Source organism: Protopterus annectens, chromosome 8.part0 (assembly GCF_019279795.1).
Source record: "Protopterus annectens isolate FY-2018-M chromosome 8.part0, PAN1.0, whole genome shotgun sequence".
Classification (NCBI taxonomy): Eukaryota; Metazoa; Chordata; order Ceratodontiformes; family Protopteridae; genus Protopterus; species Protopterus annectens.
The window spans coordinates 1,534,646,571-1,534,673,831 of NC_056741.1; the positions used below are offsets into that span (position 1 = coordinate 1,534,646,571).

General features: G+C 37.9%; 1 protein-coding gene across 3 annotated transcripts in view; it reads right to left on the reverse strand.

The window, feature by feature from the left end:
* The window catches only part of USP2 (ubiquitin specific peptidase 2), a 763,545-nt gene that overhangs the window by 553,984 nt on the left and 182,300 nt on the right, over nucleotides 1-27,261 (reverse strand). Inside the window, exon 1 of one of the 3 annotated variants that reach the window (XM_044081122.1) lies at nucleotides 18,060-18,098. The exons of the other annotated variants lie outside the window; for them this stretch is intronic. Within the exon in view, the coding sequence (XP_043937057.1) occupies nucleotides 18,060-18,083 (24 nt within the window). The 5' untranslated portion in view covers nucleotides 18,084-18,098. Of the gene's footprint in view, nucleotides 1-18,059; nucleotides 18,099-27,261 lie in introns of those variants that run through there. 3 annotated transcript variants of the gene reach the window in all.

Here is a 27,261-nt window from a genome sequence, read left to right on the forward strand (position 1 = left end):
CCTCGATGCTTAGCCAGAGATGGTCTTCATCTGTCACCCTTGGGATTTCAGCTACGGGCTAAGGCTTTTGCCACTCCCATAATGCCTTTTTTAGGCAGTGTCTCTCTCTCTCAAGAATAAAATTCCCAACATAAAAACTCCATCTAAAAACAACCTCAAGGTTATGCTGCTAAATGCTAGGAGTCTTAAATACAAAAATGCATTCACTGGAAGCAGTCATCACCTTGGAAGATGCAGACATTTGTGCAGTCACGAAGACCTGGTTCAAGTCTGTAGACAGCACCCCAGCACTACTGGGTTACACCTCCATCCACATGTTCAGACCACAAACTGAAGGTATGAAAACTAAAGGAAGTGATGCATCAATTTTCATTAAAGATAAATACACCTCCAGATTGGTCAAGCAGCATGATTCTCTGGAGATACTTCAGGTGCAATTAACTGTTGGTAGGACACTTATTCAAATTATGGCCAGTTACAGGACCCCCTCAATGAATCAAGACACCCACTCTGCCTATTTGGAGCTAAATAAATAAAAATTAAATCCTAGAGTCTTTCAAGATACATCCGAATATCATGGTTTTGGGTGAATTTAACTACCCATCTATAGACTGCTTAAATTACTTGTGCTCAGACTCACTTGCCCGAAGGTTCCTTGACTTCATTAACTCCATTGCCCTGGACCAGCTGGTTAACACCCCCACAAGGAGTACCAACATCCTGGATCTGGTGCTTACCAATATGGGGGACCACTGTTGCACCCTCACTATGAGGTCTTCCTTGGTGAGATCTGACCAAAAATCAGCCTCATTTGAAGAAACTATCACATCTGATCCCCCAGCAGCATCTAAACTAAAAAACTTCTCCAAAGCAGATTATAAATAAATACTCATTCCTGAGAACTAATTCTCACAGCAACGTGACTTACCCTTATCTAGAATTTTGTGGTAAAATGATTTATTTATTTATTTATTTTATTTTACATTTGTTAACCGGGATGGTCCGACTGGATACATGTCCTTTTTCAGCGGAGTCCCGGGGAGAAAAGCTCCAACAGAGTTACAGTGATAATTAGGTACAGTAAATGAGCTGAAAGAACTTAACAAAAACATAGGCTATTTACATACAAGTACAAGACTGCCATTACTATTTCTGAGATTACTACAAATGTAACATTAATAACATATTAGCAAGGACGGTAGGCAGTATAGAGTTAGACAGGATACATATTTCTTTATCACAGTATACAAAGTACTTATCATCTTAGCTAGTTGTTTATGTTTTAGTTAATGGCACAGAGCTAGTCTGGGTTTGAGCAAGGACATAGCCAGTGTGACTTGAAGTGGAGTTTTAGACTATTTTTGAATTGACTTAGAGAAGTTGCAAGCGTGATGTTATTTGGGAGAGAGTTCCATATTTTACCAGTGGTGTTGGCAAATAGCGCGTCACCACCTAGGTTGAGAGATTTAGTTGTTTGGACAAGGAGTCTGTTTACTGAGCGAAGGCAGCTTAGATTGGAGTAGGGAGTCATTAAGTTTTTTAGTGCTGGGGTATTCTCAGGTTGTTTAAGGATTTTGAAGGCCTCTATGAGTTAGGACTGGTGAAGAAGGTGTGGGAATTCTATCCATCCAAGCTTTTTCAGGTTAGTACAGTGGTGTGTTCTGTAGGGTAGGCCTGTAACGAACCTGGCAATGTGATTATAGCAGGATGAGAGCTTGGCCAGATCAGATTTGTTAAGGTGATTGAGGACAGGAGAGGCATATAGTAGGGAAGAGATAAGGTGTGAATGGGCTGTGGCTGCCCTGGCATTCGGGGTAAGGAAGGCTTTAATTCTATATAGGGTCCCAAGTTTCTTGTTGACTGACTTAATGGCTTGGTTGATATGTATATCAAATCTGAGTTTATTGTCAATGTTTACTCCTAATAGCTTTGTATAGGTGTCTGGGGAGATGATGGTCCCATTATTGGATTTTATAGTGAAGTTTTCAGTCGGAGATCTATTGGTTGGGTAGAAGAGAAGCAACTTGGTTTTGTTTGGATTTAAGATCAGGAGATGGTTGGCAAGCCAGTTTTCGACTTTGGTGAAGCTATGTTGGGTGGTAGTTAGTAGATTTGCAAGAAAGGCATTGGAACATATTATAGTCGAGTCATCTGCATATTGAATGCAGGTGGCTTCAGGGATGACTGTTTGGATGTCGTTTATGAAGACTGAAAAGAGAGGTCCTAATATGGAACCTTGAGGAACTCCTATGGTATTTGGTAGTAGGCAGGAGAGCTTGTTTTGCCACATTACTGCTTGTTGTCTCCCAGTGAGGTAAGCTTGAAACCAGTCAAGGGCTGGAGTATCTAGATACAAGGTTTTTAAAGTATATAGAAGTAACTAATGGTTTACCATATCGAAGGCTTTCGATAGGTCCAGGAAGAGAGCGGAGGATATTTTTTTATTATTCCGGTTAAGATTAATGTTTTCAGTAAAAGAGAGGAGGACAGTGGTTGTACTATGATGGGGTCTGAATCCATGTTGAGAGTCTGTAAGTAGTTTATTTTGGGTTAGATAGAGCATTAGTTGGTTGTGCATGCACTTTTCCATAATTTTGGCAAGTGGAGATAGTATGGCTATAGGTCTATAGTTGGATAGTTCTGTGGATGAACCTCCTTTGTGGAGTGGAATAACATAGGATATTTTCCAAATTGAGGGGATTGAGGCCTCGGTTGTGGTTCTGTTAATTAGGATTGAGATAGGGTAGGCTACGACATCTGCAGCAATTTGCAGGTATTCAGCCGGCAGAAGATCGGCTGAAAGGGTGGTTGGCTTCAGTTTTTTTCAAAAGGGATCTGATAAAGGATGTGGACACTGGCTGGAAGTTAAAAGAGAGCGGTGAGTCGGGTATAGTGTTTATAGAAGTGTGGGGAGGAGAAAGTTGGTTAGCTAATGACTGTATTTAATTCAAGAAACAGGCCATGTAAGTAGGTATTATTAGTTGTAATGTAACTCTGTAACACATATTCTTCTGTATAGTCACTGTTAACATATGTTTCTCTTTTAAAACATGTTACCTGAGAACAGGTGAATTAAGCAATTTGATAGTTAATGAACCTTTTAAAATGATATATATCAGTAATGAGACAGTTGATGTTATAAATATTGATGAATGATCTATGATGCAGGCATATGTGTGTACTGATTATAACTGAATAATTGAAATTCATTTAAAAAAAAAATTCTCAGTCCGGGGTAGTAGAGAATGGGTGAAACAGCTGATAAGGGCAGCAGGTAATGATGGTCGGGTTATGAGACCAGAAGAATGGGGGTTAAGTGGAGACTGGAGATAAATTGTGAGAAAGGAATGGTAACCAGGTGCAGGAAGAAGGGAAGGAAACCCTGGGAGGAGGACAAAGATGAAAAATTGCAAACTTTATTGCATGCTTATGTATTAGGTTTTAGTATTTCGGAAGTGGATGAGGCAGGAAGCAATAGCAAGAGTCAGCACAACCAACATAAAAGTAATGTGTGGCAGAATCAGCTGGTACTTGATAGGAAGAATAACTATAAATTAATGGATCAGTACAGTTGTATCACTTCATACAGTTGTATCACTTTAATTCAGTAGCTATAAAAGTTGTGGGAGATCAGGAGACTTATACCTCTCAACCTGCTGAAGATGAAAATAGGTAGAGGCCCCTGAAAAGTAGGCACATCCAGCTATAAATCTTGATGTCTAATTAGTATAAAATTTGAATGCCAAACAGCATACAACTCTTCCCACTACCAGAAGGAATGTGCGATACTTCTAGTAAACCTATGTTTAAAAACAGAATGTGTCTAAAATGATGGAAACATGCAAGCACATTATCAAAGAGACAATGTAAAATCTGTGGAACTTAATGAACTGTATTGCAAAATTCTACCAAACAAGGTAATTTATTTTGCTTCTGGAAAAGGAAGGTGGCAAATACATGTTCTCTTTCTTTAAATTATTGGTGCCACTAGTACACTGGTCATGCAATGTGGTATTTTGTGTACTAAACAATTCAAAAATCAAATGTGATAAGGGGGATTTGGAAAACTGTGTAAAGGGGTAAATTATGCCTAAAAAGAAGGACATAACTCCAAAATAAGTGCTTCATGTGCGGGGGTAAATCAGGCCTGAAAATAGGTACATGCCCCCAAAACAGGTACTGTTGAGAGGTCAAATGGTCTATACACTATTATTCCCTTCCTCACATTTAGTGGTGAATGATTAAGTATTTATAACTGCTGCAGTGACTGGCTAGTTATGTCCATTAATATCTTGAAAGTGCACCCTAAACAGACTACACATTTGTTTATTGTTGTGTTGTTTTTTCAAAACAAATCAAAATGTATTTAAATAATGCATGGTAACAGGTTTTCTGCCGTATGAATATTCACCTTGACATGACAGATGTGCCACACCTGAGCATTTATTTTTCACTTCTGCTCAAGTACAACAAACGTCTGTGGTATGCCTTGCCAGTTTTTTCTTCCCCATGTAAATGACTTGCACTACTCTAACTGGATCACATACAGGATAGGATGCCAGATGCCTGCAATTACTTGCAGAATCTCATTTTTACACAGCTTTTGCTCTCCATCTTGTGGCCGCTGTGTCTCTAGCAGCAAAAAAAAAAAAAAAAAAAAAAAAAGTCAGAAAGTCATATACAGTGTTTTACCCTGAGCATAAATTATTTTGGAATTTGGCCCGTAATCACCTGCCAGAGGGTCTTTTTGCTCAATAATCTCTGCATTTGCAAGCAAATTCTCCCACTCTGATAACACACGGCAGAACAGTTGTGGGGCAACTATGACCAGTGCAAGACATCATTTTGCCTATTTTTTATCTTTCAATCTCTCTCTCTCTCTCTCTCTCTCTCTGTCCTTACTGGAAAGCTAGGCTATTGTATACAAATAATAGTTTTTTGCAAAGTAAGCAAGATATATCCTCCATCCAGATGAATACAATGATGCCCTAGCAAGAGGGTCAGAGTTTTTGAATAACAATTGTGAAACATGTTGTGATGACACAACATAGTGCCATGTGTACCAGGGAGAGTAGGATAGTGCATGTGTAACATACGTCAGCATAGCTAGCTGGAGTTTTGTAAAGACTTTTATGCCATTTACCTATCACACCGATTTGTACAGATGCTTGTGTTAAAAATGTATGTGTAAATTGGATTGTGTTAAAAAGCATCAACAGTGGGTCCTGCTGGACAGAAAAGAGATAGACGTGTATGTCAGACAGTATTATCATTATTATTATTATTATTATAACTGATTAAATGTATATGTTTTAAAAGAAATGTTTGGAAGGGAAGATGTTAATTTTAGCCCAGCTAATTTTGAAAATAGGTTGAAAATTAAATGGGTTGTTGGTTTAGGCCAGAACGATTTTATCTTACAGGTCTGACTGCAGTTAGAGACAAAAATGTCTGGAAAAAACATGACTAGGAATCTTACTGTATTGTCCTTAGGAGTGAACTAATTGCTACCCTGGAAGAGTGGAAGTTTCTGAGATTGTTTTAAAGCTTTCAGATGCTGCAACAGATCTTAGCAAAGATCTGGGTGTGTATTGTACCAGAGTCAGGTAATCAGATGTGACATCATTCTACAACCAGCACTGAAATGATTTTTAGTTGTCACCTCACAGAAAGACGTCGTCCCGTTCGATTCTCAGCTAGAGCGTCTTCTGTGCGAAGACATGCATGCGTGAATGGGCATACCTTCGTTGAAGGTTGTGCATCAGGGCTGGCAACTCGGCATGTAAAAATCTACTGCCAATCATTAGCGGACCGGAGTTCCACTGTGGCGACCCCTAACCGGGAAAAGCCGAAAGACACAACAACAACAAGATAGAGACATGACAGAACTTTTGCAGCAGTACTTCATCTTCTGGTGCCTGGCAGGAAAGATCTCTCACACATATCTCACACAACCCTCATCTTACCCTGCTGTAGTAAGCAACTAAGCACACTTCATCTTGCCTTGCTTTAGTAAGTAATCAGGGAATAGTAATTCTTTAGATTAGTCAGGAAAATATAGCGAGATTAGTTAATCACTGTTTTCCTGTATCTGTGTAAATCTCTACCCAACTGTGTTCATTTTTATATCTCCTGTGACTGAAACTCTGGTGTTTACTATAACTAGATAGTCAGCATTCTCATATATATTTTTTTTTATTTTATTATTTATTATTAAATATTTCTATACCTTTCATTGTGGCTGTTCTTTTAGAGAATACTTTTAACATTTTAAGAATACTCATGCTTATTTTAGTGAAACTGTGGCTGCTCCTGAAATCCTTGCTGCATTGGTCAAACTCTACCATTTGTATTAGTATTAATTTTACTTAGTATAATTGGGTACCCTTGCAAGAGCCTTAGAGTAGCAGACTGGTAGCAGTATAATTACTTTATACTATGGGCAGAGAGGGCACAGCTGGCAAAGTTGTGCCAGCCTTTCCCAGGTGTGTGCGTGTGTGTGTGTGTTTGTGTGTGTAAAAACCAAATATTCAAGTGTGCATGAAAGCTACTTGTAACAGGTACACCAACCTTCAATGTGGTCAGTGTAGAGTCTTGTTTGGGGCATGTGTGATCCCTTTGTGCTCTTAAGGGAAATTGAGCTTGGTGCAGAGAGCTGCATCTGAAAATACTGTGTCCATTTTTGCTCCCATTGGCTCCCCCTCACCAGTGTTAGTGGTGAGGAATGGCTCCTTGATTTCTGGCCTGTAGTAGGGACCATCATACATGCATCCATGTGCACATGTGTATATATATATATATATATATATACATATACATATATATATATATATATATATATATATATATATATATATATATATATATACATATATATATATATATATATATACATATATATATATATATATGTATAAACTAGTACTGTGAAGTAGGGAGGTTGGCATAATGTTTAAGGTATTTACTTATAGATACAAGGTGCAGGGTTTGATTCTTGCATGGAGTAATTGGCTATGCTTAAAATGGCCCAATTATACATGCTCTAGGGACCTAAACCTTGTCACCACAATAAGCAGAACATGCTGGAGGGATAGATTCCTGTCCCAGAGACTTCCCATACTCTGGAACAGACTACCAATCTATAGCAAACAAAGATCCTCATTAGCACTCTTCAAGAAAAATCTTGATGATTGGATGGGAGACAGGAAATTCACCTGGAGATCTCTTTGGCTCTGCTTGACAGGGGCACGGGAAAATTATTTTCTTGTGTGGCAAAAGCCAGGGTACCATTTGGCTAAGCTTATATAGGCCCTAGGGCCCATAGCCTAGTACCTACCTCTGAACCTATAATCTATGCTAGATCTTAGATATAGATGCTGTTTTTCTATGTCTAGTAGTGCTGCTATTTTCCATTTGACAGGATTATAAAACATTCCTCTGCACTAGCAAGTAGGTCAGAGGTTTTAAATAGCAATTGTAAAACATGCATTCATGAGCTCATGTATATATATGAACTGTTAGTGTGAATTATATCAGCTAAATATGCATACATAACTCTCAACTGTCCTCAGTTTTGCAAATTGGCCCTGATTTTGCCTCATGATTTTACCCTGTCCCTCATAAAATGTGGATTTCTAGTCAATGAATTAGATCAGTCTAATGCCAGACATAACAGTTTCATACTTATTCTTCAGAAAATCCCTGTTGATGTAAGACAGGTGCTCTCTTTATTTAGATTATTGGTGCTAATAATATGCTGCTCATGTAATGTGTTTGTTGTGTAATATTTAAAAACGGTTGTTGGTTTCTGGCCATAGTCCACCTATTGCTTTTGCATAGTTACAGATGTTTAAATAAAGAAGCTGAGAGTAGTGTGTGCATGTTAATCTTCTTATGCATTGTGTCTCTGCAAAGTGTTTTTTAAGCTCTAGCAGGTCACATGTTTTCTTCCCACAGGGCTTCTGCATCGTTTCCATTTTACATGTCCCATCATGCCATATTGATAAATATTAAAATGCAGTTTTGAAGATGTTCATTCGTAAATTATTTCTGGCATTGTTGCCATTTACTCACTTACACTCTGAATTAAAGGTGCTCAGTAAATCCCTCTGCAGGCAGTCTGGGAGTGGATGGGTGCGTAAGATGAATTTTCATTCATATTTGTGGATGAAACGTCAAAACACAAGACTATTTGCTTCAGTCTACTGTTATGTTAACAGATTGAAATTTGAACTATTTCTTCAGCCAACAAATATTACTTGATGTGACTCATCCTGTAATTATAATATGATAGGTAGTGTCTAAATTTCTGGCACTACTTCTGCTTTGGTCAGTCAGATAACTGGACTAATGCTCTGGCAGATTGATAGTCACACCAAACATGATCAAGATGTTGGATAAGTTAGGAGAGAAATGACTGCAGGGGCTACTCTTGGAAATATGGAGAGAAGGCTATATCCATGAAAAATAAGTATACTAATGCCAGTGTTCAAGAACAAAGTGGACATTCACAACTGTAGGCAGTATAGAGGTATCAGACTCTTGTTACACTTCATAAACGTTTTGGAGAGGGTGAATGATAAATGAATACTCAAAGTCATAGAAAGTGGGTTGTGAGATGAGCAATTCGAATTCAGATCATGATGTTTGACAACTGACCTGGCGCTTGCAGTGAGACAGATAGTTGAAAAGAAGCTATAGATGAGGAAGACTCCAATTAGGCATTCCTAGAACTGAATAAAGCATATGGTATGGTCCCAAGAAAGCTGATTTGGGCATCTTCCTATGATACAAAGTCCCAGAAACATTGGTAGAATAGTGCAGGTTATGTACAATGATGCAATGAACAAAGTATGGATAGTGTTTGGACTCACCCAGGAGCTCCCAGTGGGAGTGGATGTGCATCAGGGTTCAGCTCTGAGCCCACTTATCAAACAGGTTGGAGGGAGCAGATCAACAAAGTTGCTGCATGCAGATTATGTGGCATTACAGGCAGACTCTGAAAAAGAACTTCAGTAAAGTATAGGGGAATGGAATGCAAAACTGAAGGCACACAGGATGAAAATGAGTACAGGTTAGACAGTCTAGACTTTTGTAATGGGGGCTAACTGAGGAAGACAGATGAAGAAGCTGAGAAATGAGTTGGAAGGGGACAAAGTGGAACAGTTTAACAGCTTCATGTATCTCGGAGGGGTGTTTGAGGAGAAGATAAGTCTGAATGAGGAGGTGAAAGATAGAATCAGAGGGGCTACAGCCAACTGGCACAGGGTGTCAGGGGTAGTGTGTGACAGAAGAATGTCAAAGAAGCTCAAAAAAAGATGTACAAAACTGTGGTGAGACAAGTGCTACTGTATGGTAAACAGAAACCTAAGCATTGAAGGCAGAGCAGTTGAGGTAATAGAAATGTAAGTGCCTGAGACTCAAGGCAGGATGCACACTGTGGGGCAGATGAAGAAATATGGACACCAGAGCAGAAGCCCAAGGAGTTCCAATTGTAGAGAAGGTCAAAGAGAAGAGTATGGTGGTTTGGGCGCATGTGCAGGAAAACAGAAGATAATCTGGTGAAGAAGATTTGGGACAGACAGGAAGAAAGCAAGAGGAAATATGGGTATCCAGGAAAAAGATGGGTTCATGGATTGTGTGAAAGAAGACCTGAGACAATCAAGCATGATTGTTAAAGTAGGTAGGCGAGTGGCATTGAATTGGAGAGATGGCAGCAGTTTGTTGCAACACACGACCACATGTAAAAAAAGGGAAAAAAGGGGAATGGTGATGAGAAAATAGGAATGAAACGGTCCTTCAGAACAAGTCTTGTGTTACAGAAATTTTGAATGGAACCACCTGGGTTAATAATCATGGTCAAACATTGACCAAAGGATGGCTACAGTCCATACCAGAGAAGTGTATTGGGAGCTAACAGGCCTCATGCTCCTAGCTAGCACAAAGGGTCTGATAGGAAAATATTCTACTTAATTGTGATTTATCATGGCCTTACAAGGTCACCTGGGAAACAGGAGAAATCCAAGGATTTACTGGCCTTTTAGGCTAAAAGGACCAGTGGTCATAAACTGAATCTTATGGGTAAAACTGATTGCTTTTCCTAGAGGATAACAATTTCCAACACAGTAGTCAGGATGAGTTCATAGCCTGAAGGAGCTATAAGGTAATCATTATCCAGTTCTATAATTTGTCAACAGCAAACCTTGACAGGAAAGTACTGGTAGATATGGCCTATGTGGAATTTGCCATGTTTTTTTTTTTACTCCATTCAGAAGAGGTAGCTGCAAGGAATGCCTCAGGGGCTGCAGGTGAAAACAGACTAAAGAACTGAAGAGCTACATAGCTAAAAACTAGAATGCAGAGTGTTGTGGTGAAAGGCATGTTGTCAAGAAGAAGGGAACTATGTTTTGAAAGAAGAAGAAGGGAACTGAGTAGTGGAACTCTTCCGGGGATGACTCTGGGTCCAGTAATCTTCAGAGTGCATATCTCAGACACAACTGAGGGATCAGAAAATAGGATCAGTCTCTTTTCTGATGACAAAAAGACAGATGCAGCACTGGAGGATGGGAGAAAGATTTGGAAAGGTTGACAAAGTGAGACAAAGATGGTAGGGGCCCAGTGCAGACAAATGCTAAGATATGCACCTGGGCTCTTGCAACTCTGGTATAAAAGTGCCAACAGGGGAAGGGAAATAATGACAAAAGGAAAAGAAAAAGATCTGTGAGTATAGATCAAACCTGTACTTGGCTACAAGGAGCAGAATAACAGGCAGTGACAGCAGCAAACATAATGAAGGGACATATGAATGGGAGGACAGAATCCAGAAGTGAAGGCACAATGCTACTCCTCAAATAGGCCCTTTTCAAGCCAGATATTGAGTCCTGTGTGCAGTTTTTGAGGTTGTAAATGGAAAGGGACATTAGTTTGCTGAAAGGAATCCAGAAGGAAAAAAAAGCATCAGAACTACATAGAATGGAGGAGAAAGAACATGATCAAAGACTAGAACAACTGGAGCTCTTCTGATCAGAGACCAGAACAGAAAAGGATGACATAATACTGGTGCAAAAGATTGTATCAGGGAAATGTAAACAATATATCCTGAAGAAGAAGGGTGCAGAGAGGAGGAGGCACAGGTTGTAGATTCAGCAACTTAACTATCCCACAGCACAGGCAAGGTTGTGTAATCATACAATGAGCCACCAGACTGGGTGATGAAGATGAAATCTGGGAACTTGATAACGTTTTGACTATTTGTCTGATAGACAGTACCATGAAGGAACTATCACTGAAAGCCAGTGAGCATTAACCTTTAATTTTCTCTATTGTAGTGCAACTGTGGAGTGGGATGTATGAGCTGGGGAGCTACCCCACATGTGGATGCAAGGGGGGTTGCTCCAAAGCAAAAAAAAAAATTTTTTCTTATTTGCTGAAAGTAGCTTTCAGTGGTAGACCTGCAGTTTCAAACTACTGCCTGCCGAACAAATTTTATTCGATGAATCATTATGAATGAATGAAATCCATATAGACACTGGGCAGGTAGAGAAAGTCTGATGGGGTGAAGGTAAGCATGGAGGTGAGTTAGAGCATAAAAAAGAAGGCTGTTTCTTTTCTTTACCTGTTAAGCAAATATAAAGTGACTCAAACTGTTTGTCTTTGAGCAGTCAACAATTAGGGAGCATTCCCTCCCTGGCAAGATATCCTTCTATTTAGATATCATTATTAGCTACAAAATCAGGTGTACTACACAGTTCACTTATTTTGCAGTGCCATTTCTGAAGGTATCAAAGCGATGCCATACAGAAATTAAGTCTGCTGTTTATTGCAGATCTGAGCTCCATCACCACTTTCTATCATTCTTCCCATTAATCTGTTTCAGATTCAGTTCAACATAGTTTAATACCATATTGAATTGCCAACAGGTAAAAAAAAATGATTGTACAACTGTAAGTCTCTTCCCTCCAATGTTTTTAGCAAGAAAGGCCATCTCAACTTTTCTGAGCCCTCTGGAACCAACTCTGTCCCTAGAATAAGTAGTAGTCAGTATCTATGCTAGCTTCTTTAACACTTATGGGTATATTCTTTCTGTCTACACCTATTTGTTTGTTCACCTTTACAAATGCATGTCCTGTTAACATCACTGCTGGATTAAATATACATTGGGCCCTGGGCTGTGTTCAAACTATGGGCCCCCAACCCCATACCTTTTTTTTGACAACACATAAATCCACATTTTCTTTTGGGTATACATATCCAATTTAAGGTAAATAAAACTGCTGTCATTATAGTCTACCAAAATCTGTACCCATCAATTGCAGCCACTTGACTGTGTACTCCTCAAATGTCCAACTGTGATAAAAAGGTCAAAGTTATGTATTACAACTTGCTTCACATAAATGCACATTTCTCCTGTAAAGCCAGGTGAATTACTTTTTAACTTGATCATCAAAGCAAGATCATCCATCCTCATCCACAGACAGGTTCAATACCCAGCAATTGTAGCACCACTGTTGACTGTGTACACTTCAAATGTCTGATGGTGGTATAAATAAATAATAATTATGGACATAATAATGTTTTTCTTTTTCTCACATAAATAGAGAGCAGACCATGTATTCCAACTCATTTTAGGCAAACTCATGCTTCTGCTGCAAAACTATAGAGAGTTTAAACTGAGCAAACAAGAGGTTAAGTTACTTTCTTCTGCAGACTGCCCCACCCAGCATTTATAGCCACTTTGCTATATAAACCTCATCTGATCATGACAAAAATACCTTTAAACCTATTTAAGAAAGAATCTGGGACAATGCCAAAACATAATAAGGGAGAAAACTCAGAATCAGGGACAGACTTTATATATTGATTTATGTATTAGCATGCATTTTCTGAGGGATATGAAATCTGAGACTCAGGTGTCTGTTTTATTATTTAGTGACTTGAGTCCTCAAAAATTTGCCAGAAAGCCACACTTTCTATGTGGAAAAATAAGACAAAGGGAGATACTGCAAAATCAGGTATAGTTTTAAAGTTTTAACTGTGATTCTCACAGACATTAGCCAGATACTCTAATTTTATATAAATGCTCACTAGTCCTGTAAAGCCATTCTTTAAACTAAGTAAGTAACTGTTATCATCTACCCGCCAGTCCTCCCACCTTATTTTGTAACTGTAAAATTCAAAGATTTGCAAGAAGACAACATATTTTATGAGGCAAAGACTAAAAATTTGAGGCAAAGTCAGGGACATTTTCAAAATTTAGAACTGTTTCAACTTTGCTTCATACAGGCAGTGTCCATATATTAAATATTCCAACATACATCACACATATGCATCCTAGCCTTAAAGCCAAAGTTTATACTGAGCAAATGGCAAGATGGTAAGTAAGTTGCTTTCATCCACAGCCTGATACCACACCCCCTATGCAGCAGTCATATCCACTTTGCTAACTGTGCATACCTTACCCATCTGATCATGATAAAAATAATGGCTACATAATATATTTCATACAAATAGTAGCCCCCACAGTAAACTATTCCTTTCCAACTTGGGTCACTCAGATTACATTAGTCCTATAAAGCTAACTCAGAATAATTGATAAACTTACAGCAGTCTGTCATGTTTTATCTCCAGGCCAATATATATATATATATATATATCTATGTGTGTGTGTGTATGGGTTTACTTCAGTAGACCAAAATTACACAATCAAAATTTACTTTACCGAGACAATATCACCAAACTTTGAATAAATCGAAGCTTCACATTACAGCATTTTTGTACAGGGAATGGAGGCACTTGGCCAACATTCAATGTAAAAACACACTGCAGTATGTCAACCCACCCAGGTGAGGGGGTTGCACCCTACACACACCCCCAATTAATTAAATATACCAACTCTGGGATCATACTAAAGTGGGGAAAAGGGCAAATTTCTTCATGTTGGCCAAGTGTCTCCATTCCATGTAAAAAGTGCAGTAATGTGAAGCTTCAGTTTATTCAAACTTTGGTAATGGTGTCTTGGCAAAATAAGTTTCAACAGACCAGTATATATATATATATATATATATATATATATATATATATATATATATATATATATATATACACACACACACACACACACACACACACACATATACACACACACACACACATATACACACACACAAATATATATATATATATATATATTTTTGCTGCTAGTGAACACATCGCAGATGCCTAGCTGAGCCATAATATACTTCAGCTCCATTTCACAAAAATGCATGCAGCTGCATTCACCTGATCAAGGTGTCCACTTAATGTTCTTATCTAGTTGTCTGCCAGTATTAAAAAATAATAATAACTTGCCTAACACTATAGCAGCCACTTCTGCTCTCTAAAAACCAAGTCTGTGACCATCTACTACATCTACTATATCTTAACATTTCAAACATTTGTGAGCTTTCTGTTCTTTACTATCCAACTGACTCACGGGAAGGGAATGAGCAGAAAGCTTTGGATGCCTTTATGTAGGGTTGTCACATGCTGTCTATTTTTAAATAAAAATGATTCTTTATATTTAAAAATAAATACACAAATAAATAAATCACTACCAGCTATACAGCATCACTGGCTTATGCTACTAATGTACAAATTGTAGGCCTCACAAGTATACAGGTGTAAATACTCGAGTCTAGGACAAATGTGCAAATGGCTGTTTCACTGAATCTGAAACGGCCGGGTATGCTTACGCGAAAGTGATTTTCACCGAAGAAGCACTTTTGCGAAAGTATGCCTGGAGGTAGAGGGAGTTGTGGGGAAGTGACTGTTGCGGAGGTCGTACTACTGTGCGGTTAAGGGAATTTTTCCCTTTTCCCTACTGTAGTGCGATCTCTGAGTGAGAATAAAGTGGGAGGGTGTGGGGGGTGCAGGGGGACTTTAATTTACTGTTTTTGCACTTTCTTGTTTTTTAACACACTTTAGCAAAAGCACTTTTTCAGTATAAAGTGCTTTCGCTAAAGTGTGTTCGGTGATAATGGATTCGAACAGTTGATCTTTCGATCAAAAGTCTTAGATCAAATACTCATGGGGCCTTTTAACCTTTTTTGCTTTTAGTTAAAACTTAATAAGCTACAATTTTATTAACAGATCGTGATTGACAGTTATGTTCACAACTTTTCACTTCATTGCACATACTGAGTGGCTAGCTATAGACCCCCCCCCCCAAAGCTGAGGGATGCAGGTCGCCATCTGAATTGCCCCTATTATAATCTGCCATTGGTCAACATAAATATTTCTGAAAATGAAATCAGTTATCACATTTTCCTTTTATTTATGCTACTTCCGGAGTATCTTTATTTACATTTCCATGTCCATCTGAAAAGTAGAGTGAAGCCATTGTTTGTTTGTTTTTTCACAAATGGTATATACAGATATTGCCTGAAGCACTCATCAGCCTTGCCCTCCCTCCCTTGTTATATATTTATTTTATCTACCTTTTTTTTCTTTTGTTCTTTGTCAGTCTGATATCCCAGTCCCTTATTTTTCCTGCTACCTTATCTTCTTCACTCTGCATTATTTAACTTTCACTACACTTCCCATTACAATTTCTGCAAGCCTTTGTTACCAACGTGTGCATTCTGTTCAGCATACAGCCACCTGGACCTCTTTCTTTTACATGTCCCCTTTACATGCTGAGGACACCTTGATTTAGGCACCACTGTTATTGCTTTTCATCAAGCCTTTATCTACCTAAGCACCCCCCACACCCACCCCAGGAAACATTATTTGGTTCATAGGTAGGTACTAGGCTATCGGCCCAAGGGCCTACATAAGCCTAGTCTTATTCATGACAATTTGTTCTCATAAACTTCAGAATCACATCCTAATTTAAGTCTGTCTCTTCCTACCTTGAAATTAAACAGTAGAGTGCAATTATAAACACAGAACTTGATCACAGTCAAAATCTAATACAGCCATCTTTAATAAAAATATTATTAATAGAAATATATAATAATAATAATAATAATAATAACAATAATAATAATAATAATAAAATAAAGTAAAATAATTCATACAGGGCAAAAATCAGACACATGGCCTAAAAGCTTTACTCCACAGCAGCATTGTGTGTTGCAACAAAATTCAGATGCATCCATTTAGTATAACAACAAAAAGAAAAATTTGTGGTATCCCTCGAAGTCTCAGAAAACCCAGTATGCAACCTATACTCGGTCAAAAACAAACTTGTAGTGTGGAGGGTGTGAAGTTCACTCCTTGAAATATGTCATGTACCTAGTTCACTAATAAAATTCAAACTTTAAAATATGTACTACAAAATAATAAAATAGTAGGTAGCCCACAGCTGAGTTAAAAAAGGATATTTCATTTTTAACTCATCTGTGGGCAACCTACTATTTTATTATTTTGCAGCATGTATTTTAAAGTTCAAATTTTATTAGTGAACTGGGTGCATAACATATTTCAAGGAGTGTACTTCACACCCTCCACAATGAGAAGTTTCTACTTCGTTTGTTTCATTTAGTATAACAAAAACCTTTAAAAAGGCCATTGAAGCCAGACGAGGACCATGTATCATCACAGTGTGTCACGTTTAAAGACAGATGAGGACAGAGGTTATTATGATGTATTAGTGCCAAACATACATGAGATCATACCTCAAGGCATTACTAGTTTCTCAAAGAAAGTTTGCACACAAACACACATACACATAGACATATACAGATGAGTCTAACTTTTAGGTAAAGATGTTGTATGTATTACTGCTAAAAGACAAAAAAATTCAGCAGCTGGTAAACTAACGTCATAATTAAACCAGATGTAGTTATATTCTACAGCACTTTCCTTTCTCTAGTACAAGGATGTGAACTACAGCAATGTAAACAGAACAACTTATTAAAAGAAACATAGTCCACTAGGAACACACTCTGTTTTGTCTAAAGCCAGACAGCATCATAGCTTAAAAGATTAAGGTAAAAGACAGCTGATACAAGACTTCCATATGTTTAAGGCTATTGGCTGCCTGCAAAAAAGGCAATTAATAGAAAATGGAAATCAAAATCTAACTCAACATTAACTGCGGCATTGAAAATTGTAAACAAGATAAAAGAACTGGAAGTGGGATCTGCAGGAAAAGTGAAGGAGAAAATTAACTAGAAATAAATGGAATCTGTGGGAACAATGCATGCAGAATAATGTTCAGGAGGTGGAGGAGTGAGATTTAAAAGAAGGAAGGAATTTAGCAAACTGATTTAATGTTGGAATGAATGATGTTTTAAAAAGAAAACGTACATACATGTATAGTGCATGATCATGACAAATGTTAACATGTTTTGTTTACTTTTCTATTAACATATATTTTCCTATATTGAAAGTCAGAATTTAATATAGTTGTTTAAAAAATACTTCATCTTGGAGAAAAAAACAAAAATAAGTACAAAGAGATCAACTCAGGATCATGGGTATAAAATGTGTCAGTTCATCATATAAGAGTACAGAAACAGCAACTGGTATCAGCAGAGGCCCTATTGGAAAACACAGCCCACAAGAACCAAAGACAGTATACATGCAAAGATTTATTTGGGGTACGTGAATATTAACAAAACTTTAACTGGCATAAATAGACATAGTTCAGTAGCAGTAAAGGCAGCTGTAGTAAACTGAACTAGTATAAACGTCAATCCAGTTTAGACTTTACACACTGTCAATACAACTAAAACGTACAAATTGAGCAGTGCAAGAAAAAAACTACAAAAGAACTGCAAGATATGGTAAACAACTTACAGAAATTAATGACAGTGAAAGTACAAGTCGTGTTGCCAGATTACCACAAGACTGAACTCAGAACCATAAATCATCATTCTGGAGTTTTGCAAGTACCGACATAATCCAAAGTTTTTTAAGCAGCTATTATTTTAGTTAGGTATTTGTGAACTACGTGAGGATGAGAAAAACACATCATTAAATGTAGCTTAGAATAGCTGGTGCAATGCAGCTGATTCCCCTCTAGCTACCAGCAAGACCCTGCCAAAGTTTTTAACAGAAGTCCCACGGATACTCACACTAAGTAGGTATGTTTTGCTCATTTCTGCTTCTCTGCTGTATTTCAACAGTTGTTCGTCACACTGGTCTCACAATGTAGTTTGTGCGCTTCACTGAGTTACTATAGTAACAGCTCTGCTTATAAGGAACTCTTTTACTGTGTTCTCAGCATTCATGCATTCACTTGTACATGCTGATGAGCAATGAACAGGCGCAGAGTTCTTAACAAACTCTGCCTTCTATTTACTAATGTAGACAAGTACAGGCTTGCTGTGTCAGAAAATGACACACCTCTACCAGCTCTGAGATATACAATTCACTCCTCCGTAGCACAAGTCCCACATCTGGTGCAGAGTATGATCTTTAGACTCACAGCCTGCTGTTTTTCCCACCACTTGAGGGGTTCACTACCTGCCAGGTTCGTAATTACAATTAACTAGATTGTTGTAGCTGTAAAGCAATGCTGTTCTAGCCCATGTACATACATAGCAGTTACTATATACTATACAATTTCTTTATTTTACTGTTTTAAGTTTTTGAATTTATTCAACACAAATATGAATGTCAGATGCAATTTCTTATTTCCTCTGGGGTTCTATTTTTCAGTCACTCCTGCAGCTTGGAAACTTGCAACATCAGAAAACTATGTGATCTTCATAAGCTCTTCTCAGATCGCATAGCAATCTGTTGTAATGCATCTATACTCTTTGTACAAATGTCAGTCATGCTTTTAAACTACACAGCTGCCCGAGTAGCAAATGGTGCCCACCAAATTATATCTTAATGTTAGTAGGATACTTTGCTGGAAGATAAGGCCTTTTTGATCAAGGCTGCCTTTCCAGTCTACTTTATTTTCAATCTTTCCACTGGCTGCAGTTTTCCATTAAGATAACCTGGTCTTAGACAAGACCCAGAAATGTATAACGTTTGAACATTAAAATGAACATGTATTCTGGCAGTATGGCACACAAGGTTAGGTTACCAGCTTCTATCATGTTTTGTTACCAGCTGCTAGGAAGTTTAATCCATTGAGGCCTGCATTTAAATCCTCACAATCCATGTTCATAGAATGGCACTCAAACCAAATTAGTTAAGCAGACCAGTACTACTGGGTTACCCCTGAAAAAAAACATTTTCCCCAGGTGGATTTACCTGCCTTTTTGTCGGTGTCAGTGGCTCAACAGGTAGCACACGTGCCTTTGTTAATGGAAGACTCAGATACAGAAACAGGTAGCACACATGCCTTTGGTAATGGAAGACTGGAATACTGAAACAGGTAGCACACCTGCCTTTAGTAATGGAAGGCTGGAATACTGAAACAAGTAGAACACGTGCCTTTAGTAATGGAAGACTGGAATACTGAAACAGGTAGCACAGGTGCCTTTGGTAATGGAAGACTGGAATACTGAAACAAGTAGCTCATGTGCCTTTGGTAATGGAACACTGGAATACTGAAATAGGTAGCACACATGCCTTTGGGAATGGAAGACTGGAATACTGAAACAGGTAGCACATGTACCTTTGGTAATGGAAGACTAGAATACTGAAACAGGTAGCCCGCATGCCTTTGGTAATGGAAGACTGGAATACTGAAACAAGTAGCTCATGTGACTTTGGTAATGGAAGACTGGAATACTGAAATAGGTAGCACACGTGCCTTTGTTAATGGAAACTGGAATACTGAAGCTTCTCTTTGCACAGCATGTACTGGCAGTCATTTCCACTGATGATATTGCTGTGCAGCATAAGGGGTTGATACTCTCGAAGGGGGTGCTGCCCTTTGGATAAAACATTAAACTAAGATCCTATCTGCCTGAGATGGTAGTAGCTCAGGGGAATGCAGGAGATCCCATCATGCTTATCAGAAGTAGTTAGGAATTTTCTTGGGTCCCTGCTGGTATTTCCCCTAGTCAGTTTGAATATTATCTTGGGGATGGCTATGGTGGTGCAGCGGTTAGCATTGTCGCCTCACAGCAAGAGGCTCTCCAGTTCGATCTTCAGCAGGGGTGTCTTCTGTGCGGAGTCTGCATGTCCTCCCTGTGGTCGTGTGGGTTTCCTCCGGGTGCTCCGGTTTCCTCCCACATCCCCAAAGACATGCTGCAAGTGGATTGAACATGCTAAAATTGGCCCTTGGCATGAGTGCGTGTATGTGTGTGCCTTCTGTGGAACGTTGGGCACCAGGCTGGCAACTCGACACCGTAAAAACTCCACTGCCAATCATGAGCGGACAAGGTGATCCACTGTGGTGACCCCTAATCAGGAAACGCCGAAAGAAAGAGAGAGTTTGAATATTATCTTGGGACTCCTTACAAAGATGGTGTTTGTCTAGTGGTTCTAACCCAGTTATCCAATAAATAAATAATAAACAAAACATAAATAACTGGATATAATAGTAGCAAGAACTAAATGAAAACAAATGACTGGCATACACAAAACTGTAAGTCACAGCAAATTATTAAATATACATACTTGCAGATCAATTCAGTGAGTTCGCCTACCACCACACATTGGAAATCTACTCCAGTGTCGATATGTATACACTAATATCCTGACTGATAAGCTTTCACTCCATACTGTCTTTCCTCCTTAACAATTTGTAGCTCCCAACTCCCATACCCAACTTCCCCTATTTCAGTATCTCTTGTCTAATCCTATCTTTCTAAACCTATCTTACTGCCTATCTTACTGCAGAATTATCCCCATTTCAAACATTTTTAAGTAGTTATATACTAGAATAGGAGCACTACATCTATATTTTGATATTATAATACTATTGATATTTACATGTAACTTTTATGTCTATATCTGGTTCATATTTTTATTATCAATTTCATTTTTGCTTATTATAATGTTACTGGGGTTTCTACTTGAAATGCATGTTGCTCTGTCTCTGTCTTTATGTGTATCCTTGCATTTGCGTTTATTTTCTGGAATACTGGGCTGACCAAGAAAAAGACCCACAAGAATCAGTGTGCTGCAGTGGTTACAGAAATATAATTAAATAAATAATAAATGATTATTATTATTATTATTATGTATATTCAATGACATCACTACTATTTTGTTTAGGATCAAACCCCTTCATGCAAGATACTATTTCTAGTATATGTCAAATATATTCTCTATGCCCTTTTAGGGAAACACGATGTTTGTAATGTTGTGGTTTAACCTAACCAGATCAGTCCTGCTTTTGGTTCCTGCATAATGTGTAGGACAACACATAAAATAAGTTATGGCCAAAGGAGCTGTGACAACAATAATGAGTTCTGAGTAAAAATATGTGTAAACAGTAGCAACGTTTTGACACTGTATTTACAAAACAAAATAATGACATATGAATTGTTGCTTTACAGCATTTTTATACCCACACTGTCAACATAGCTTTGATATGGCTAGAATGACAGAAACCTGCCTGCACTTATTTTACTACTAGGAATTTGCTATTTTGGGGTGAAGAATAGAAAACACACATTATGACTAGGAGAGGAAAACAATAGCTCTTACGATTGCAAAGTGTTACACAGAAGTTTCTAGTCTGCTTTCTAGGAAAACAGCATGCTGGTCTGAAAAGAGGCACATCCTTATTGCTTTCACCTCTGACAGGGCAAACCTTGAAAGAAAGATGGAAGCTGAACACTGTACAAAGGAGGTGTTCTCATACCCTGAGAAAAGCATACCCTTTCTCAGATGTGGGATGTCATGGCATCCAAGACTTACCCTTATTGGAAGATGGAGGTACAACAGGTCACTTACCATGGGGCTGGCTGGCATGAACGGTATGAAGAATATGAAGTCATCTGATTTGATAACAGGATGTACGGTATAGATCCAGGTTTTGTTAAGATTGTGCAGATGGACCCACAAAAAGTATGAACACAGACCCATGCACTTTATCTTTCTGTTCTGCTACATAATGAAAAATAACAATTGATTTAAATTTTGCTGCAAAAAACTGTATTCAATATTTTGATTTTAAACTGAGCAAAAAACATATCGGAAAAAAATCGAAAGCCCACAAAAATCAGTGGTTTCTGTTGTTCACAAAAGATTCCATATAAGGTGCCGTCTTCTGTGTTTGTTTATTTACTTATTTGTCCTTTGTTGACCAGGTTAGTCCCACTTTTAAGATGAGAACTGAAGTAGTATTTATAGTACTACCGGAAATTTGGCCAGGGCATTTGAGAACTTCCCAACTCCTTTTGATAGGTGCCATGGGATTGGCTTAATGTCTCTTCTGAAGGATGCACACTTCAAAATGCAGCTCCCCCTTATGGTGCAGTGCAGTGTCATCAATCCATCTACCTGATGTGGGACTAGAACCCTCAGCCTTCTACACCTGTGGCATCACTGACACTGACACAAATTAAATAATCAATTATGGAAGTACTAAAAATTGTGTGAAATGGTACTAAGTCATCCCGCACTCATACATACACACACACACACACACACACACACACACACACACACACACACACACACACACACACACACACACACACAGTGATTAGAAGTTTAAATACATTTTTGATTAAATGATCTGTTTACAAGTTATATCTCACTAAACAATGGATCCGTGAAAAACAGTCACTAGATTATAAAGCCCCAACTTCTTTCTATCTGGGAAGCACAAACACCTTCAGCATGCGATCCTGAAAAAACAGAATGCTAGAAACCAGAGAAATAAATAAAACAGGTAAAAAAACCTAAACAGCAACATTGAAGATGCAAACATCAATGTCATAATTCTTCCTAAACATTTCTCCAGCCATACTTATGAATATTATCATGGATCTTCATGACAATTTGTATGGCAGCAGTGCAGAAAGGAAATATCTCTTAAACATTCCCCATTGTGAGCCAGACTATGACCAGAATATGGCAAATGAGTTGAGGCTTTATTTCTTTGGTTAGCCATTTGCATTTGGACAGCAAAACAAACGATCTCAGAGCCCTTCTACAGCAAACATGCAGTTTTGGAGATATTAATGTGCACCGATACATGGTACAGATGTGAAGTCAGTTATCCCACAGAGTAATTATTGCATGCTCAAATATACAGGAATCATGACTAAACACGAACTTTCATTGTTACAAACTTGACTATGAAATGCATCATTTCTGGCATCAGCTATTCTGATGATCACACACAAGACCTGAAAAATTATAGGCCAATTAGCCAACCTTCACTAGTATGTAGCATGATAAAAATGATAATGAAGGACATGCTGGCATGTTTCTTGGAGAGCATCAACCCACTAAATGCAAACAACATGGATTCCTTGTTAAGAGGTCCTGCCTGACCAGTTTGAACTGGTTTGATTAATTGTGAAGAGAAAACTAGTGAGAGGTGACACAGTGGATGTGATCTACCTAGACTTCAAGAAAGCCTTTAGCTCTGTACCACACTGAAGGTTGTGATACACAGGAGTATATCTGTGGTACAAAAATTATAGCCAGAGTATACAATACAGAGAGCATTAGTTTGGATGGGGAGTATCACATAATAGTGTAGTAGCAAGTGGTATACCTCTGGGGTAAGTCCTGGAGCCAGCTTTGTGTATATATCCATATTGAAACCAAGTGATATGAAGGTCACCCAGACAAACCATTCATTAAAAAATGGAAAAAAAGCTCATTCAAGTTACAGCATTCTCTGTGTGCTACCTTAAACATCCTGTAGTAGAGGCCTGTGGGATATATGGACATGACCCCTTAAGGACATACCAGTGTTTTAGCTACATGACTTCTGAATGCCCATCACTTTTTTTACTTTTTAAGTCTTTACGGGTATATTCTGACCAATAAAGCACGACTCCGCTAACTGTAGACCTGCATGTTTCAGACGTTTTTGACATCATCAGTACAGTATAGGTTCATAGGTAAATACTAAGATATCAGTCTGTAGACCATCACAAGCCTAGCCAATAACAAAGGGTCAGAATTAAACCCTGTACCTTGAATCTGTGAGGTAATGATCTTAACTATTATGCCAAACCCTCCCCAAAATTATCTAACCTAGATGGGACATGAGTCCTCAACCCCTGGTGGCCAATCCCTTATCCATTAGGCCACTGTATAGTTTGGCTATACTTTAGAGACACGCAGCTCTTATAAATTTAAAAAGTAGAAAGTCATTGGGCATTCAGAAGCAATGTAGCTGAAACACTGATATGTCCTTAAAGGATCATTGGCATATATCCCATGGGCCTTCCCTACAGGAGGTCTAAGGTATTACACAGTGAAGACTGTAGGTTGGCTGGGTCCTTCTTGCAGTTTTTACACATATATTTCAGGTGCAGACATACCTCTCAACTGTACAGATTGTTGCAGAATGTCCAGATATTTGCCTCATATTTTTGGTCAGTTTTTCATAAAATTGTGATTTTCTGGCAAATTGTTGGCAAATCATTAAAGGTTGAAGTTAGAAAATAATGGCAGACATTTGAGTTTCAGACTTTATACCCTTCAGAAAATTCATGTTAATGCAAAACCTGTCATTCTGTCGCCTTTCTAAGTTTGTAACAGCAATATTTAAAAAGTGTCCATATTTTTGGAACTTTGTCCCACTTTTTTATGGGTTTGTCCATATTTCTTGTTCTAAGAAGTTAAGAAGTATGGTCGTGATATTTGAATTATTCCCATATTTATTTATTTATACAGGAAAAATCCCAAGTGAAGGAAATGAGTTCAAATAAAGGATGCAAATAAGTAAAACACCGGTCAAATTTATTCCAATACTTGACAACAATACAGTTAGTGCTTTCACAATAATTCAATATTGCTTCATCAGACCAAGAGTAACAACTAACATAGATCCTTATATAACATTTCTAGACCTCAAAATTCAAAACAACCATTCAGAAGCTAACAGATAAAACATCAATTAGAATTTAAAGACAAAGTAACTAATTCCTATTCAAGGCAAATGTACAATGCATTAGGTAACATTGTAGCTTCTAAACAAATTTTTTATGGTGCATATTTTGTGCAAATAAGAGCTTATAAATATACAATAAATAAGTAAAATAAATGAAATAAAATAAAAATATATATGTAAAAAATATATATATCAAATATTTATAATTACTAAAAATGTATAAGTAGATTCAATATCTAAATGTGAGTGCAAATACAGCCCATAATGGGTACAAATATATATGCAATGTACAGATATATATTTATTTTACTACATTATATAACTATGTATAAATTATAAATACAAGTGTTATAAACCTATCCTACGTGTATTAACTCATCTAAACTCTAAAACAAGTACATATACAATTCACAATATTTAACATATAATTGCATAATGTAACTACATGTAAGTATTATAAGCCTTTCTTGTATTTATTTACCCATCCAGACTTCAGAACAGGTTTCAATGGTACACTGTCATTCAGACCGTGTCCCCTATGACAGCTCAGATGTAGAATCCACTGCAATTCTAAAGTTTCTGTTTTGTTGACTATATCTCCCATTCTTACATTTTCATCCACTGCTTGCAACACTTGAAATAAAAATGTATGTTGTAGTCCTTCTTTTAAAGAGTGTTTGGCTAAAGCACTATATTCTAGACCCTTATTAGTACAATATATATGATCCCTAATGCGTTCTCTGAGACGTCTATTTGTTTTACCTATATAAAATTTAAAACAATGTATGCAATGTGCATAATATATTACATTTTTTATATTACAGTCAGCCTGGATTTTCAATTCCCAGAGTTTTCTTGTCTCAGGGTGTCTAAAAAATCTAGACTCATCTATATATTGGCAGTGGGCACATTTCCCACATTTCCGTGTCCCATTCAGATTATTCATTGGGAAAGATATTGTATTGATATTTCCATTACATAGTAATTGTTTCAGATTCTTCTTATTCTTATATATAAATTTAGGCTGATGCCCCACTATAGCTGCAGATTCAGGATCTGTAAGAAGTATAGACCAATTCCATTTAATAATCTGTTGTACATTAGAAATATTCTGAGTATATGTAAGGATCAATGGTACCTGATTCAATGTAGATTTCACTTTTCTATTTGTGGGTCTATCACTGTAATATGGATGGGAATGATCCATCCTCTCATTAATCACCTCTCTATAAGTTCGAGTAATCTCTTCTTTGTCATAACCTCTGTTCTCAAACTCAGTAGCTAACTGTATCATACTTGATGTAAAATCTTGCTCTTCACATGATAGCCGAGATATTTTCACTATCTCGTAATTACTTATTTATTTGGATATCTGCTTTGATCTATAATAAACTTTATTCTACTCCCCTCTCTCAACTCTAGGCCCACCCCATCCCACCTAATCCCTGTCCCCTGGACTTACCTTCAGCTACTAGTGCTCCACAGATTGGTTCTTGTTCACCCTTAGCCTTCCCTTGGGTCTACCCGCTCCGTTCCCCTACCCTGCCCCCAATTCCAACCCACCCCAACACCTCTACATTTATACCCTTTAGCCACACCCATCACCTCGCCCAAACCAACTAGTAACCTCCTCCCTTCCACACCCACTTCTTACTCCTCCCCTCTTTTCACTAATACTCTTCCATACCTCCCCTCTCTGTCTCCTCCCAAAATTTATAACTCACATACCTAGTAAACTAGCCACCCACAGCATACCTTCCCTCAATATCCTATCCCACTATGCTCTCAAAAGCCATATCCTTCTGTACTCATCTAGTACTGTTCCTCCACATATCCTATATCTACTACCTGACCCTGCCAACTAACTATAACCACACTCCATCCTTTCATACTACTAACCATCTTAACCTACCTGTCTTACATTCACACTTCCCAATCTCTCCATGCTTATACCCCATAAAACACCATCTTTTCTTCTCTTATAAACTTATTACTCCTCACAACTATCCGAACCCTACAACAACTACCTTAAATCTAGCTAAACTCAACCCCGTCTCTAAGCAAACAAAGTACTTCCCCAACCTAATGCTATATCTGACTTCTCTTCTATTATTAGGAGACATACACCCCAACCCAGGCCCATCCTCATCCCCGCCAACGGATAAATCCATACTACTCACCTCCTTAAACACCCAAAGTATAGTTAACAAAATCTCTAATCTGCATGCCTGGCGTACATACAACAAATCAGAAATTTTGTCCATCTCTGAAACTTGGTTAAAACCTCATATAAAACATTCAGAAATAATTCCACCCAACTACTCTATAATCAGAAAAGATAG